Source organism: Coturnix japonica, chromosome 19 (assembly GCF_001577835.2).
Source record: "Coturnix japonica isolate 7356 chromosome 19, Coturnix japonica 2.1, whole genome shotgun sequence".
In the NCBI taxonomy this organism is placed as follows: Eukaryota; Metazoa; Chordata; class Aves; order Galliformes; family Phasianidae; genus Coturnix; species Coturnix japonica.
Window position 1 is genome coordinate 4,063,477 of NC_029534.1, and position 15,074 is coordinate 4,078,550.

The following is a 15,074-nucleotide window of genomic DNA, read 5'->3' on the forward strand; positions in this document are numbered from 1 at the left end:
ATCACCAAAGTACTACTGTACATTAACATAAAACATCACCAAAATATCTCGGAGAAGGATTACCACGCATGGAATTTATTCTCCCCACCCAAACCAATGACTTTGTTCTCAAATTAATTGAGGCCACGTAGAACATTTCACTGCCAGGATTTATTTTAGTTGTACATAAGAAGAAAACACATGAGTATAAAAACATTTCCAGTGGTCACAACATCCAATCAAAGGTGCTTTTAAAAAAGATAAGTTTTGCTAGAAATTGCATCATTACAGATCATGGAATAATCTGAAATGCTACCAGAGGTAACAGTAGTAAACAAAACTGCTACTGTGTGCACAATACTTGAGAAGGAAGTGAGCAGCTCTGTGCAGCATCCTACTAACACACAAGGAGATTCAATCACAGCAGCTGTGGGCATTTTCAGTCAAGTCCTGTGGTGCAAAGGATTAGTTTACAAAATGCAGCTTCTCTCTCCAGTGACAGAGAGTTACCAGCTCTCATACAACATTAAGGAGCTTGGGTTTCTCGCCCACGTAAAGCGGCTGCATGGCTCCACCTCTGTGCTGCTCATGAATGGCAGATGCACCCTGATTAGAAGAAATTGGATCTTGGTCCACAATAAATCACCAGCTGCGGTCTGGAATTCAAAGACCACAGTTCTTTGAGCTCTCCATGGGGTTCTCCTTGCATAGAGTCTTGGTTTTATGGTTACACAAGAAAGAAATCAGAAACAGAGTATCAACTCGAAACCTGCATCTTACTTGCACTTCGGTAGGGATTTGTCTGATGCTGTAATTGCCATGAAAATCACATATTTGAAAGATTTTGTGCAAAACAAATTCTTTTAGATCTGCTACAGATGTGAACATGGTTTCTAACATTGTTCCAAAGTGTAACAGGAATGTACAAACTGTAAACCTCAGGGCAGTTTTAATCCATGCAATGAACACAGTATCTTCTGAACCTGCCTTCATTCTTGCAACTGGAAATAGCTTCCAGTACCAAGCATTACACAGAGATGCAACTAAAATCTACAGAGGTTAAGTGCTCTTAAAACCCAAACTACAGCAATCTATCACCTTTACTCATCTTCCAGCTTCCACACCACACAAAGACTGGGATAGCAGATTTCAAACAGTGAATATCAGAAATAATTGCAAAAGAATTTTCACATCAAGGTGTTTTGTTTTTTTTTCCCTCAAAAAGAGTCTTAACAAAAAGAACTAAGGCTTTTTAAGAAAGAGCATAAATTAGCATCCATTCAGTTCTGAAGCAATACTCCAAAATACACACACCAGCATCCTTTGCTTCACTGTTCCTTTTGAATTGAATTTCCTCTTTTCCACCCATAACTAACAAGGCAGTGATGAGCAGCTACCTGTACTTACCACGCACTGCAGGTAGCTCAAAGCTGTGTACCCAGAAAATGAGACTAACAGGTGCTCTGAGGTTCTGTGGAATGTTGGTGCCCCTCCTATCCTTTCCAAAGATCCCCATTTCCTCATCAACAAACAAAAACCGCTCTTCAGGTTGTTAAAAGTAGTTGGTCTTTTTCATTCTATTTCCCCTTTAAGTGCACAAGATACATTCATGTCTAAGCACCAAGATGAACACCAATTTTGCAGCCTGACTGCTATCATTTGGAATTGAACAATTTTTGTCAGCACAGGTTATGCCATAAGGAAGAACTCATTCCACTGAAATTTCCCATTTATAATTCATGTAACCTCTGCAGCATGAGCCGCAAAAGTGCATCATAGTAGTATCAAAATATGACTTTAGCTTTCTAATCATGTGACAGCAGAGAAGAGGCAGGGTTAGTATGATGTTCAGCAGTTCTTTGCCAACAAGTGCTTCACAAACTATGATTTGCTCATAGTGAAGTGCTAAAGCACTTCTCAGCTGAAGCAGTTTCTTTCAGAAGTTTTGGGAACCTGTTAACCCTGAGGCAGGGACAACTATAAAATATCTTTGCATTACCTTTGTAAATCAGAGGGAGGAAAGGAATGGGCAAATTGCTGAACTACTTAGTAAAAGCAGAACTGCCCCCTCACAAACAACCCAACACAAAAAGTGTGTTTTGTGTGTTTTCCTCAGTGTGGAAAAAGTGAAAAACCCCAGTAAAGGCATAAAGAAGGGGGATCTGCTACAGAAGACAAATGTACGTCCTCCAAATACTGAGTTGTTGTATGACTTGTTACCACATGTGTTTCCCAAAAGGTAATTAGTTTACATTTAAAAGTCAAATAAAAATTTTAAAATAAACTAGCTAGCTGTATCTAATAAATAACTTTTAAATAACTTCATTTCAACTCAAACATTGGAAATCAGTGATTAAGCAGTTATAGCTTAGGGAATATATTATATCGTAAATAAAATATCCTCTACAAAAATGAAAAGGAATAGGCCTAAAAACCTATTGTAGAATGCAGCTTGCTTAAGATAAGCATTGGATTAAAAACATCTTAAATCACACAGCATTCTCTAGGTGCTATTTTTACAGTTCCTATTCACTGCAAGAGTTACTTTCACTGTAACAGTAAAAATATCTGCATCCACAATTAATTTTCTTCTATGAGGTCATACAGTTTCCAAACAGCCCTACCTGTCTTATTTGCACTGTATTACTCCATCTTCTAAGAGTAAAAGCTTATAATCATTAAGACATTAAGAATCATTTGACTCCTGAATCAGGACCACTACACGTCCCTTCTGACTTCAGAACTCATTATGAGATTCTAGATTGTCAGGTTTTTGCATCCAAGAGTTCTCTTCCTGGGCCAGATCCTTTCCTATTACTGTTCTGTTTGGCTGAATCTAGAAGAAAAACAATAGTTAAAACAACAGGTTAACACAGCGCTTCTTAACATCAATACATTGTCATATAATACATCCTACATACTTGCTAGAAACTAAGATAATTAGAAGTGATGCACATAGGCAGAAATGATGAAATTTTAAAAATGTGGTTAAAAAACAAGAACATTTAACATATAAAAGCATCATGAAAAGGGAAAGGTAACCTAAATGCTTTTGTTTCTTATGTAGTTTGTTTATCCACGTACATCCACAGCCATGCTGCAGAGTCTGTGGCAGTTCTTAAGCTCAGAGAGAGTTGAAACATCAGACTCCCTTAAGTTTCTTATCAGTATATAGAATAAAACATGAGCAGTACCCCTGAGATTTACCAGCAAGCCCAGCTACTTCTATTAGCATATCCCCTTGGGTAATAATGTCACAGCCTTCTCAGTCTGCCTCATCCAACAACCATGCAGAACTTCCATTTCAATGGCTGTATGACACATTAGCACAACCACAGCAGCATGGGAAATTATGCACAAATGAAACAACTTTGGCAATTCTTTCAAATATATTACCTGAAAAGGTTGGCTGATACCAACTATCGACTGCAAATTATTGCTGTAATAACAAAGCAAAAATTCTCCTCCCATATCAGGTATTTCTGCAGCACTCATGTAAACCTGTCAACAAGAATAAGAACAGAGGCAACGTGAAACTTCAACAGAGAAAGAAACTTTCAAAAAGCAGTCTCTGCCTTTCAGGACACTACAAGATTTTAGTATTTATAAGTAAAACATAAGCCAAAAAGGACAAATAACTCTGAAACTATTTGAAAACTTAGGAAGGGAATATCATTCACCATGTTAGCAAGCTGCCTTGGCTCAGCAAGAAAGGAGAAAGCCAGAGTTGTTGTAAGAGAAGGGACAAAGCCATACAAGCAGCACTGAAGGAGATGACCTGCCTCCCTGTGGCAATAAGGAGTTACATGAACAAGAGCAATGCTGCCACCTCAGTTTGTAGCATCTTAAAGGCATATGGTTCCCGAACTGCAGCCCACAGTATTCTGCTAATCTAACATTTACAGTGCTCATATTTTTAAGCTTTGTAATGTACAAGACATGAGAGAAATTTTGAGAGTCAGAATAGTAATTCAAATACAAGACAATTTGGGCTCTTGTTGTAAACTTGATCGTTAACCTGTACAACCTCTAATGAGAAATATCTGCTTTCCATTATCGGAGGCTGATTGTGACTTAAAAATTACATTCCTATTTGTATGGAAAAATACCAGTGGAAACAGGTCCTTTGTATTCCAAATATGTTTGGGTGTTTGTTTACTACTTGTTGTTTAAATCACTTTTGGAATCATAACTAGAAAGCTACTATATTAGCTTTTAAACAAGGGCCAAAGCACTCAGAAGCCAAAACAGAGAGAAGTCTAAGAAACACTGATCAGTAGCTCTGTTAGATTCCTGGAACTAATGGTGTCTGTTGAATTAGGTACTTAACATCGTAATAAAAAAAATCATATGGTAAATATTTAAGATCCATTAAGAAACTTTGAAAAGACAAATGAAAAAAAGGTCAGTTACTTATTTCAGTGGGAGAAATAGACCAAAAAATAACATGGTAGTAGTATGTAATATAATTAAAAGCTACTACAGGGATCATTATTTTCATCAGTTACTGTAAATGGTAAGAGCACATCTGAGAACAGATGCTGGACTACCTCAATATTATGAAGAATTAAGAGATATTTTAAACAGTACTTCAATATGTTTGACCAGAAAGGAAGAGGAGAAAATCCTGAAGAGAGGGATATGGAACAAAAAGACCCTTGAACACTGCTCTGACAGAAACTGCATTAGAAAGGAATTTAATTACTTGTTTACTGTCTTCATTAGAAGAAACTTCATCATCTTCTACCCAAGCATAAGTAATGTAGTCATTCGCATGCTTGAAAGTCACCTGCAAAGGAAGATACAAACCATCAGCCTTCTGAAGGAAACAGAAAACAGAAAGATGCATGACGTTAACTTAGCAGATAATTTGAAGAGGGGGAAAAAGTCTACATTCATCTATGACAGGCAACCAAACTCTTGCTTACAGAACTATCGGCAATTAAGGACACGTGGCTATTATTTTGAGAGTTTCCCACAATGTTCTGTGCCAAAAGATGATACCAACTACTTTCTCCAATCATATTCATCATCTTCATTAAAGAGTCACAATGTTGTAACGTTACCTTGAAGAGCCCAATCCAGTCCCAAGCACTGCTGGGGAATCCAGGCACTGCAGAATAGCTGATGAGAACATCATGTTCTGCACTCCACTCACCCTCGGGACTCAGTGTAACCAAAGGATCTGATAGAAGAGGCTTCAACTAGACAAGAAAAGCAAATTTACAGTCAGCCAAGCCTGTCTGCCTTTCAGTCATTCCTTTCAAGTTATTCTCTGCCACGTCTGCTGTGGTACTCTTAGCTGAATAGGAATAGCTTGATAGCAATTTGCTGCCTTCACTTTAGTTGCAGAGACCAGAACCTGCAAAGGGTAGGAAACAGCTCACGCAAGGGAAGATTTAAACTTGAAAACAACAACAACCAAAAAAAGGGACAGCACCTCAATCCCAAAAGTTCCTGTAACGGGTTTGTGGTCACTGATGCCATAGCTCATGTGACTGATATAGTTATTTAATGTAACAGAAATGGCCTGTTCTTCTTCAGATAAATCATCTTCTCTGGATGCACGCTGGCAGAGATTTTTCACTCTCCAAAGAATTCTATCAGTCCATGCAGGCTTCCTTTTCTTCTCACTGCAGAAATGAGAGTACAAAAGTGAAATGAGAAGAAAAAGCAGCTGCCAAAAGCTACATCTACTCATAGTCGGGAAGACTGTCAGTTGAGTATTAATATAAGAAGGCAATCATATCCAGGCTTCATTTTACAGCTCTGTTTGACATGCTTTACAACTAACAATTCTTCAATTTGAATGCAACTCCACATACAGGAGATAAGTTTCAGAGGACTAAGAGAGGAGTAAAATGAAGGGGAGAAGAGCATTCCAGTGGGTTAGTCAGTTCCATACAGGAAATGATACTTTCTCCTAAGAGACTCCCTGGGAACATGCAAGAACACTGACATGATACAATGACTGCCCTAAGGTTCAGCTATAAAGTCATTCTGAAGAAAAGGGCATAACTTTAAAGAAGTAGGAAAAGTCTGAATTATATTTGAAATTATTCAGAATTTTTGAGAACAATTTAACAACCAGAACTGGACAAATTTTAGGTACCTGACATTAACCATACATGACAGTGCAGTATTATATTTAAAGTTCCTCTAACCTGTACCACACTGCATTTCAAGTCTCCAAGCTATTGCTGTCCCATTACAAGAGGCTGGAAAAATCCCATAACTAATAAAATTGTGCCTGTAACTGTAATATACATCAAACTGCAATCATAATTCAGAGTTTCCTTTTGTACCATATCAATAACAACAGAAGACATGAGCCTTTCGCAGTTCTCTCTGTAGTGGAAGACTTAACAGCAACTCTCTGTATGGATGTATCACTTCAAATTGAAATGGAGAAAAGATCATACCCTATGGAAGAGGAATTAGAATGGACTGGATTGAATTATAAGAGTTAATGAGCAGGATGTGTAAGGACAACTGTCAGTTTAATATCTTCAAATATGGAAATCATCATAAAATGGAAATACCATTTGGTTCAATATTCAACACACTTCTTTTTTAAACCCTTCTCATATAAGAAGTCTGACTCACCTTTAAAAGGTGGCAAGATTTTAAATGACTGAGAGGCTATACCCAGTCACTCCAGTAATTAAACAAACCGACAGAAATCTTTATGAGATGCCGTATGTCTGCTCTGCTGTGCAAGAAAGTACCAGAAGAACAGCTCAAGTTAACACACTCACTGTGTTAACTCTTTGTCCACCTCTTTGTCCAACCAGAATATCTCTGCTAGCAATAGCAGAACGCACACAGTATGCATAAGCATTCTTCTTCTTCTTCCTCAAATAAACAGTTCATGCCCAAGTCCAAATGAATGAATTCTCAAGGTTACACGCAACAGCAGAGCAGACAACGCTACGGCCTTCAGACAGGTTGAGAAAATCCCTGCAGAAAATCAGCTACCATCTGATTTTCAAATATTTCATTAAAATCAAATCAAAAACTCAGAAGGAGCATTGTTTTGATTCTGAAATATTTACAAATCTATGAAATCCAGAAGGTTATCTTCTTACTTAAACCAAAACAGGGACTTCTGCTCTCTGGAAATAAAGAAATATGTCAGTACAGAAAACCCTCTGTTTGGACAGGAACTTATCCCTTCTGTTGAAACACAAGGCTAATATTTAACAACAAACATAAGTACCGAGTACTATGGAAACTTTAAATAGTCCATTTTCCAACTCAGAATTATTTATAAAGACCCGTTTGCATTTATTTTCAAATGCCAACAATAATAAGTGAAATGCTTAAGCAGAGAAGGAAAAGAAAAAAAAGTAGATTATTATTCTTCCCCTTTTGTTTATTTTTTGATAACCAAAGGGTGCTTCTAACATTCAAGAAAACAAACAAAAACTGCATAACTGAGTACTAGTTTGCCCTGTTAATCTCGTCTTTCCAAAAAGGATTCACTCCTGCTTCCCTCACGTGATCATCAGATTTGGGCTTCTTTAGAAGCGTTTCACATTTGCCCACTGAATGAGCCAAACAAAATAGCTCAGTAGCTTCAGTTAATCAGCATAGTCATGAAATTCAGGCTTGCTTAGCAAGGTTATCATGACTGAAGCACTTCATTCATTCTAATACTCCGTGTCTGAACGCATCTTTGTGTGCTTTTACCTTGTATCATACACATCTGAATGCAGGTCAAACTTGTAGGTGGGTTTAAACTGCAGAGGACCCTCTATGAAGTCCTGAAGAAATGCTTCCTTCTTTTTTGCCATATTTAACTGCAGAAACAAAATTTTAAAGCTATCATTAAAAATCAGAGCCCAAAAAGTTATTTGAAAAGAAACTGAGAAAACGTTTTCCAAGAGCTGAACATCTCAGTCAGTACAACATGTTTGGAAAAGTAAATCCAGAAGTGTCAATTTGTTACTGCCAGAACCCTTGACATGATCTGTTTTTCATTCCAGAATAAGAGTCCCTTAAAGATAATTCTTGGGAGCAGAAGAAAGGAGAAGTTAACATGAAGAACAATTCACGGGCCATGAAGATAAGAAAAAAAAACTCAGCCAAACAGGAAATTAGGAGTAGGAAATTAAAAGCATAATAAGTTTGCAGTTAATTGAGGCTTATGACTGAGAATGAACTGGCGGTAGAACCATTTCACTTCATGACTACTCAGAGTTCATCTTTTTAAATAGAAATTAGAAACTTGAGAGCTAATGTTAATTACTGTGTTGTATTTGTATCCATTTAACCGTAATAATAAAAACACAACAATTAAGACAACATACCTGGTCCTTCTCCCACAGCAGATTGTATCGCTTGTTGTTTATTGACTCTCGGACAAAATGAATGCCATAATCTGCTATTCGGAAGTTGAGATCTCCAAACCAGAAGAGAACACTAAACAAGCAACCAACCACAGAAGATTTGTAGGAATTCATTAACTCATAAGGGAAGAATTCAACAGAACATAAACCATAATGCTAATTAGGTGCTCAAATCACTTAGATTACTTAATCTGAACAGCACAAACACAAACATTAAGTTATAGATAAGCTTACAGAGGTACAGCCAGATAAACAAGAAATTTCAAGAATTGAAACAGTCAATTAAGCCTTTTGCATTCCTGCTGCTTGCTCATTACTGCCCACATATTAACTTATCCCAAGCATCCTAACGACTTACATATCTATTAGAAGCAGATTTAGAATTTAATTTTCACAGCAAGTAAAATAAGTAACAAAACTTGTGACCTATTCACTCCTTGGTAACGTTAATCTAGAGCACCTTGGGAAAGCAGGGATACCAAGCAGGGATTCGGCAGCTATTAGGAATAAAAGCAGTTTTTATGTAGCACTGCAGTGTACCATCAGCAGTGCTTTAGACAACAGGAAAAGTGTCTATTCAAATAAACTAAGATCTCTTAGGAAATCCCCACTGCTGTTGTTTAGTCCAGGGGCTGGTGTTCCATGTTTGATATCACAGAAACAAAACTGTAACTTAACATTAGTACTTTCTCCTTACATGATGACACAAGGTGTTATGATACCTACCCATGGGCAATATAGAGAAAATGAAACAGAATTATCAAACACTCGTACTAGGAGAGGAAAGCTAATGATTTTTGAACTCGTGTTTCATGCATGTTTGCCTGATTTTAATGAACTCATTAACAATTAAAGTGCTATTACGTGTCTGTCCTAGATAGGCACTTCTAGCAGATAAAAACAGAACTGACGCAGACAGAATCCTGTCAGAACGACTCACTCGTGATCCAATGTATTTGGAATATTCTCTTCTTCAAACTGCATCTCCAGAATTTTTTCAAAGTCATCCAGTCGCTGCTCCGTGTTCTCCATGTGTGCTGGCAAATGGCAGTTTATGAAACAAACTGTGTGACCATAGAGGGACATCCGAACGGTGACTCCTCCTTTGTTTCCCTGGGACACAGAAGATTAACAACATTGTCCACAATTACAGTCACCACCTGCAAACGCAACTGTAAACACCACGTATAAAGTTTCAAATCCTGCTATTTCTATTTAAATGAATACAGTTTCTTTCTACGTAAGGTGTTGTATATCAGTAATAAACTGGAGAAATATTATGGTCTGTGCTACACATCAGATTCAAACCACCAAACACTTCAGAGGTACAAAGCACCATAAGCACAAGTAACCAATGAAATTAATTACTGAATATTCTTTACCCAGTATCCATATAGGCCCGTGCGTGTGTAGTGGGTATGAACATCCCGTATGAAAGGAAGATGGGCATGTTTCACAAAGATCAGCAGCAGTAATCCCTGCATGCGGATGGAGGAGAGCTGTGAAAGATACAGAATGGTCATTCTAGCAGGCAGTCTAATGGAGCTGATGGTTAAAAATCCATAAACTTTAACCTTATGATAGTCCTGGCAGGAGACACAGAACTCAGTTTAAGTATTTGCTTTAATGATAATGACACAATTGAAACTAAAGGTGTTGAAATATATTAATTGCAGTTCAATTCTGTATTGGCTGAACTTAGGAGAAAGACTAAATTACAGTAAAAACTGATCTTAAGACCAACAACAGACCTTTAGAAGTTTGTCAACTGTGCCTAAAGTTTACTACAGAGTTCCTTCATACTTTGCCTCCCCATCTATGCTGCTCAGTGACTTCTGAATCCATGCTACCATTTATTTGTATTGTCCTTGAACCCAATGAAATACTAACCATATAATACTGAAATGATGAATCACAGTTACTAGGTAGCAAAAATATTTGCATCCAATCAGACATAGGGTATAATCATTCTTCTCCTTCACATAATTATGTACACGAGATATGAAATCTTTCAGCCCCTTTAAAGGAGAGATCTTGTCCTCAAACTCAGCTCCTGTTTTCCAAAGCTCAATGTTTATTTGCTGTGTTTGTCCCTGAACACTCCTCAGGACCAACAAACCATTATAAAACAGGTAACCACTCCTCTCTAAATCAGCTCACTTCCAGATGAGTCCCAGCATAAGCTCGTCTAACTGCCTGCTTGGCTTTGAACTGGCCTGCCAGCAACATGGGAGACACGACCACGACCTAGATCACCTCTCATTATTAGGACTAATCCTGTCCTGCTGAAAACCATTAGGTGGCAGCATTAGTGTGTCCAAAGTGCTGCATTCACAAATTAAAATTCAAAACCAACCACGCATGCCACTGGGAATTCTTTTCAACTGCGCACAAGGCCTGAACATCAGCTTTGGAAAGGTTATCAGCAGTGATTTATGCTACAGTGAACGATGCTTTCTTTTCTTTTTATTATTCCCAATGGGTCCTTTGTTTTGTTTGATTACAGTTAAAAGATCTGAATAACTACTGAGTCTGATTAGCATGCAAATATAATATAATAATCACAGCAAAATCACCCTAAAATAATGCTTGATTCAAAAAAATCAGTAAACCATTCAAAGGGTTTTGATCTGTATTAGAGGTATTCAGAACATCCTCCTACACTTCTTGTTCACATAACTAAAACATCAGCACTTCAGCTGATCTTACACTGATCTGGGGCTTTATCAAAAATCCTCGTTATTTAAACTACTGTATAATATTCTAGATTTAGTTGAAGTAAATCCTTCAGAATTATCTGTACACTTGTTAAAATCCTGTTTCTACATGTATGCAATCAATTTTCACCTGCAAGCAGGTTGGGGAAAGAAGAAAAAGAAGAAAACCTACTAATCTTAATGAAAATCACTGCCACTGCTTGGGATACTTGCAGTGAAGGCAGGTACTAAGCAGACTACTAGAAGCATCTCAATACTCTTCCTCAATATTGCACAGAGCAAAAAAACATTCTACAGATAAGAGAGAGACAGAGATATTGGGGCCACAAGAAATGTGCTGTTGATCGTAAGCAACCTTCACTTCTCTGCCCCTTGAGAATGGATTCTCATTATGACTGTTTTTGTACTCATCACATGCTTCTACAGCAATTAAACCGGACACTGCCAGTGTATTTGAATAGCTGACCTGCAAAAGCATCAAAGCTGCCCAACTGTTCCAAATGAGAAATGAAAAACTAAGTCCAATTTTCGCTGCTAAAATTAGAGACGTGATTATTGCTAAAAGAGACCTCTTTTAAAATGCCTTTGTGAATAAACCAGGAAAACATGAGTTTGTTAGAGTAACATTTCTAACATTCATGCACCTACGGATATGACTGATACCTGCAAAAAGACATCATCGACTTCTATGGATAAGAATGAGTTTGAGGAACAAAAATAGATAAATGAAACCAAGGGAAACATTTTCTTTCACTGCTGTGATAGTTAAGAGACATAAGAATTACCTTGATATATCCCAATGGAGACAGCACAGACATGAAGAAAATGCTCCATGGATCATCAAATGCCAAGTCGGACAGAAAATTGGTGATTCTGGAGTTCACTTCCTGCAAGCTGAATACATCGAGGTTACTCTTCCTGCACTGACTTCTTTACAACATGCTGAATTTTGGATAACACGCGTATCAAAATGAATGTGCTCTTCGTGCCAACAAAGGAAACAGCGATATTTGATGTGTTTAAAAGATAGGTATGCTATATTTTGTCATGGAACAACAGAAAGGAGGGAAGATTGTCTTGCTATAAAGCATCTCTCTTCTAAGTCAGTAATTCTGCTGCAGAAACTTAGTCGTGCAGTAAACTCTCACCATAAGTTCTTTAACATTTACTTACCCTATAACATACATGTCCATAGCTGGGCTCTGTGAATCGAGCTGAAGTAAACTGGTGACATCAGGAGGTGGAGAAGCTGTGCCCACGTTCCAGGTCACTAAATGTAGTCTACAAACAAACAACATCACAGAAAACCAATGCTAAAACTGAAAAGCAAACAGAAGAGTATGATTTCCCCACAGAATTTCTATTGATAGAGAAGAAATGTATATATCAACTAGCATTCAAACCAACATAAAGCATAAATCACCAAGACGACCAACTCGAGGGAACGTAACCTGAATTCTCGCCACTTGTCCTTTATCTTTTTCCCCCAGATAAGGAAAGCTTCATCTAGAGTGCGAGACACCTCCTCGTGAATCTCATCATCAGAGCTGATGTCCTCCACACAAGCCATCAGCTGGGCTACGCGCTGCCGGAGCTGCAGGCGGCCGCTGGACCCAGCACTGCTGATACTTGCAGAACGGCTGCGGAAGGCATGTAGACTTTCTAAATCATGCAGGGAAAGGGCTGCTGAGTCCTGAAAGGCATCTTCGCTACCAAAGGATGCCATTTGGTCAATAGAAAGTAACTAAGCTCTGAAGGTCGAGTCCATTCAGATCCTCGCTATAAAGGAAACAGAAGGCTGAGGCTCTTTCTGATCAATTCTGTGAAATTCAGCATTCTTCTAAAGCAGGAGGAGAAATGCAGATGCGGCGCTGTAGCATTATCAACACACTCAATGGCTGGTTACAAAAGCTGCAGCCACATCCCGGCTCACACACTCAATTGTTTCCTCCTAATAGATTTAATGTGGTTAATTCTATAAGCTCAAGATTTAAAAGAACTTGTTGTTGGTTTGAATCAATCACGTGCCTTCACCCGCAGGTTAGGGCAAACATAATCTCCAGCTTCCAAGTATCGAGCAAACACTTCCAACTAAAAGTAAGCAAAGCTGCTGCTCCTCTCAACTACCACCAAAAACAGCCATAATCTGGTTTTGTTTGCAATAAAATGGTCATTTCTATCATCAGAGCTCTCAAAAAGGAGTTCACTTTACTATCAGCTTTGTTATAAATCAATCTTAATAAATACATACATACATATATACTAAGATGCTAGTTTTCCATCTACCTTAAAGGACCCCACAAGCACTGCTAGAAGGTTAAAAAATGAATTGCAGTATGACAGCCCTTATTAGAGCAGTATTTTTATATCCCAATTGACTTCATGCTCAGTGACACACAGTGTAGGTGGAAGAGCTGAAAGTGGCCTCTCATCCCTGACTGAGCCAATGATCTACAATTCCTCTCAGCAACAGGTTCCCTTTATCCACTGCAATCAGCCAAAAGCTGTTCTAGAACAAATTCCTCGTGGGAAATAAAAGCTCAGTGTGCTGCAGAGCTCATCCTGCTGTCACAGAGACGCACCACTGGGGAACTCTGTTAATTTCTTCAATTATCTGAGGAAACAAAACTGAATTAACACTTAAGCCACTAGTCCAGCACCCACACTGGGAATAAGAATCACAGAATGACCCGGGTTGGAAGGGACCTCAAGGATCATGTAGTTCCAATCCCCTGCCTGGCAGGGCCACCAAACATACACCTTTACTATATCAGGTTGCCCATGGCCCCGTCCAACCTGGCCTTGAACACCTCCAAGGACGGGGCATCCACAACCTCCCTGTGCAGCCTGTTCCAGGGCCTCACCACTCTCCTAGTGAAGAACTTCCCCCTCACATCCAACCTAAATCTTCCCTCTTTTAACTTCAAACCATTTCCCCGTGTCCTGCTATTGTCAGCCCTTTCCAAGAGTTTACTCCCCTCCTGGTTACAGGTTCCCTTCAGGTATTGAAAGGCTGCAATGAGGTCACCCCGCAACCTTCTCTTCTCCAGGCTGAACAAGCCCAACTCCCTCAGCCTGTCCTCATAGGGGAGGTGCTCCAGCCCCTGATCATCTTCCTGTCCCTCCTCTGGACCCTTCCCAAAATCTCCATGTCTTTTTTGTACTGAGGGCTCCACACCTGGACACAGTACAACAGATGGGGCAATGTTGGAAGGGATCATCAAGTTCCAACACTCTGCTTCATGCAGGGTCTCTACAGAGTACACAGGTACTACTGCAGGCTGCCCAGGGCTCCATTTAAGCTGGTCTTGAACACCTCCAGGGATGCTGAGCCTCTCTGGGTGCAGTTCCAGCACCTCAGCACTCTCTCAATACCCTTACAGCAGAACTTTAGCCACCACAAGTCATCATCAAAGCAATAGAGATATCAAAGCAATAGAGATATCAAAGCAATAGAGATATCAAAGCTCTCCTCACACCATTCCCTTATAGGGGGTACCCCGCCTTCCCCCCTCACAGCCCGTTCCATCCCCACCGCTTTCAAATCAGAAAATCAGCTTTCCTGCTGTATTTCATGTGATCGCTTAACCCCGCCGAGTCCCGTAACTCTCAATTAAGAAGCACAATTCGCTAATTCTGAGGTAATTAAGTCAAGATTGAACTACTTTTCACCCGAAAAAGCCTCACTCCGGACACACAGCCTCGCAGCACAACCCCCAACCCATAGCTCTCACCTCAGTTCTCTCACAGAGTCTCGCTGAACCGAAGAACGCTGCACCGAGTCCATTCCTGCCGCTGATCAACGGGGATCCGCTGTGGAAGCGCTCCGAGGGGCACCGGGAACCTGCCGGCCTCCCCCGGCCCGGAGCGGGGCCTCCGCCGCCTCAGCGCTCCGCCCGGCTCCTATTGGGCTGCGCAATGGGGAAGGGCTGAGCCAGAGCGCCCCCTAGCGGCCGGGAGGACCAACAACGTGCGCTTAGTAACGAGGGAACGAGCTGCAACAGCCCCCCCCCAAATAAAAAGAGAG

The 15,074-nt window shown here is 39.6% G+C and overlaps 1 protein-coding gene across 4 annotated transcripts; it reads right to left on the reverse strand.

Moving 5' to 3' along the window:
* Positions 1–131: 131 nt before the first annotated feature.
* INPP5K (inositol polyphosphate-5-phosphatase K) lies at positions 132–14,963 on the reverse strand. Of its 4 annotated transcripts, XM_015880455.2 has the most exons (14): positions 14,782–14,957; positions 12,499–12,826; positions 12,221–12,328; positions 11,833–11,941; positions 9,713–9,829; positions 9,271–9,443; positions 8,292–8,403; positions 7,672–7,781; positions 7,068–7,094; positions 5,420–5,612; positions 5,046–5,183; positions 4,685–4,768; positions 3,376–3,480; positions 132–2,815 (listed from the first exon to the last, which is right to left on the reverse strand). In XM_015880455.2, the coding sequence occupies exons 2-14, from the start codon at positions 12,771–12,773 to the stop codon at positions 2,717–2,719; spliced, it is 1,650 nt and encodes a 549-aa protein (XP_015735941.1). In that variant the 5' UTR covers positions 12,774–12,826; positions 14,782–14,957; the 3' UTR covers positions 132–2,716. The 4 variants fall into 4 exon arrangements, with proteins under 4 accessions (XP_015735941.1, XP_015735943.1, XP_015735942.1 ...); XM_015880457.1 differs by lacking the exon at positions 12,499–12,826 and having other exon boundaries at positions 14,782–14,963; XM_015880456.2 differs by lacking the exon at positions 7,068–7,094.
* Between the last annotated feature and the right edge of the window lie 111 nt (positions 14,964–15,074).

Coding starts and splice junctions, on each gene's coding strand:
- INPP5K (XM_015880455.2), bottom strand. CDS start 12,773: ATGGCATCCTTTGGTAGCGAAGATGCCTTTCAGGACTCAGCAGCCCTT. Junction 11,942..12,220: donor ATGGACATGTATGTTATAGG/GTAAGTAAATGT, acceptor CGATGTATTCAG/CTTGCAGGAAGTGAACTCCA. Junction 8,404..9,270: donor CCAAATACATTGGATCACGA/GTGAGTCGTTCT, acceptor TTGCTTGTTTAG/TGTTCTCTTCTGGTTTGGAG.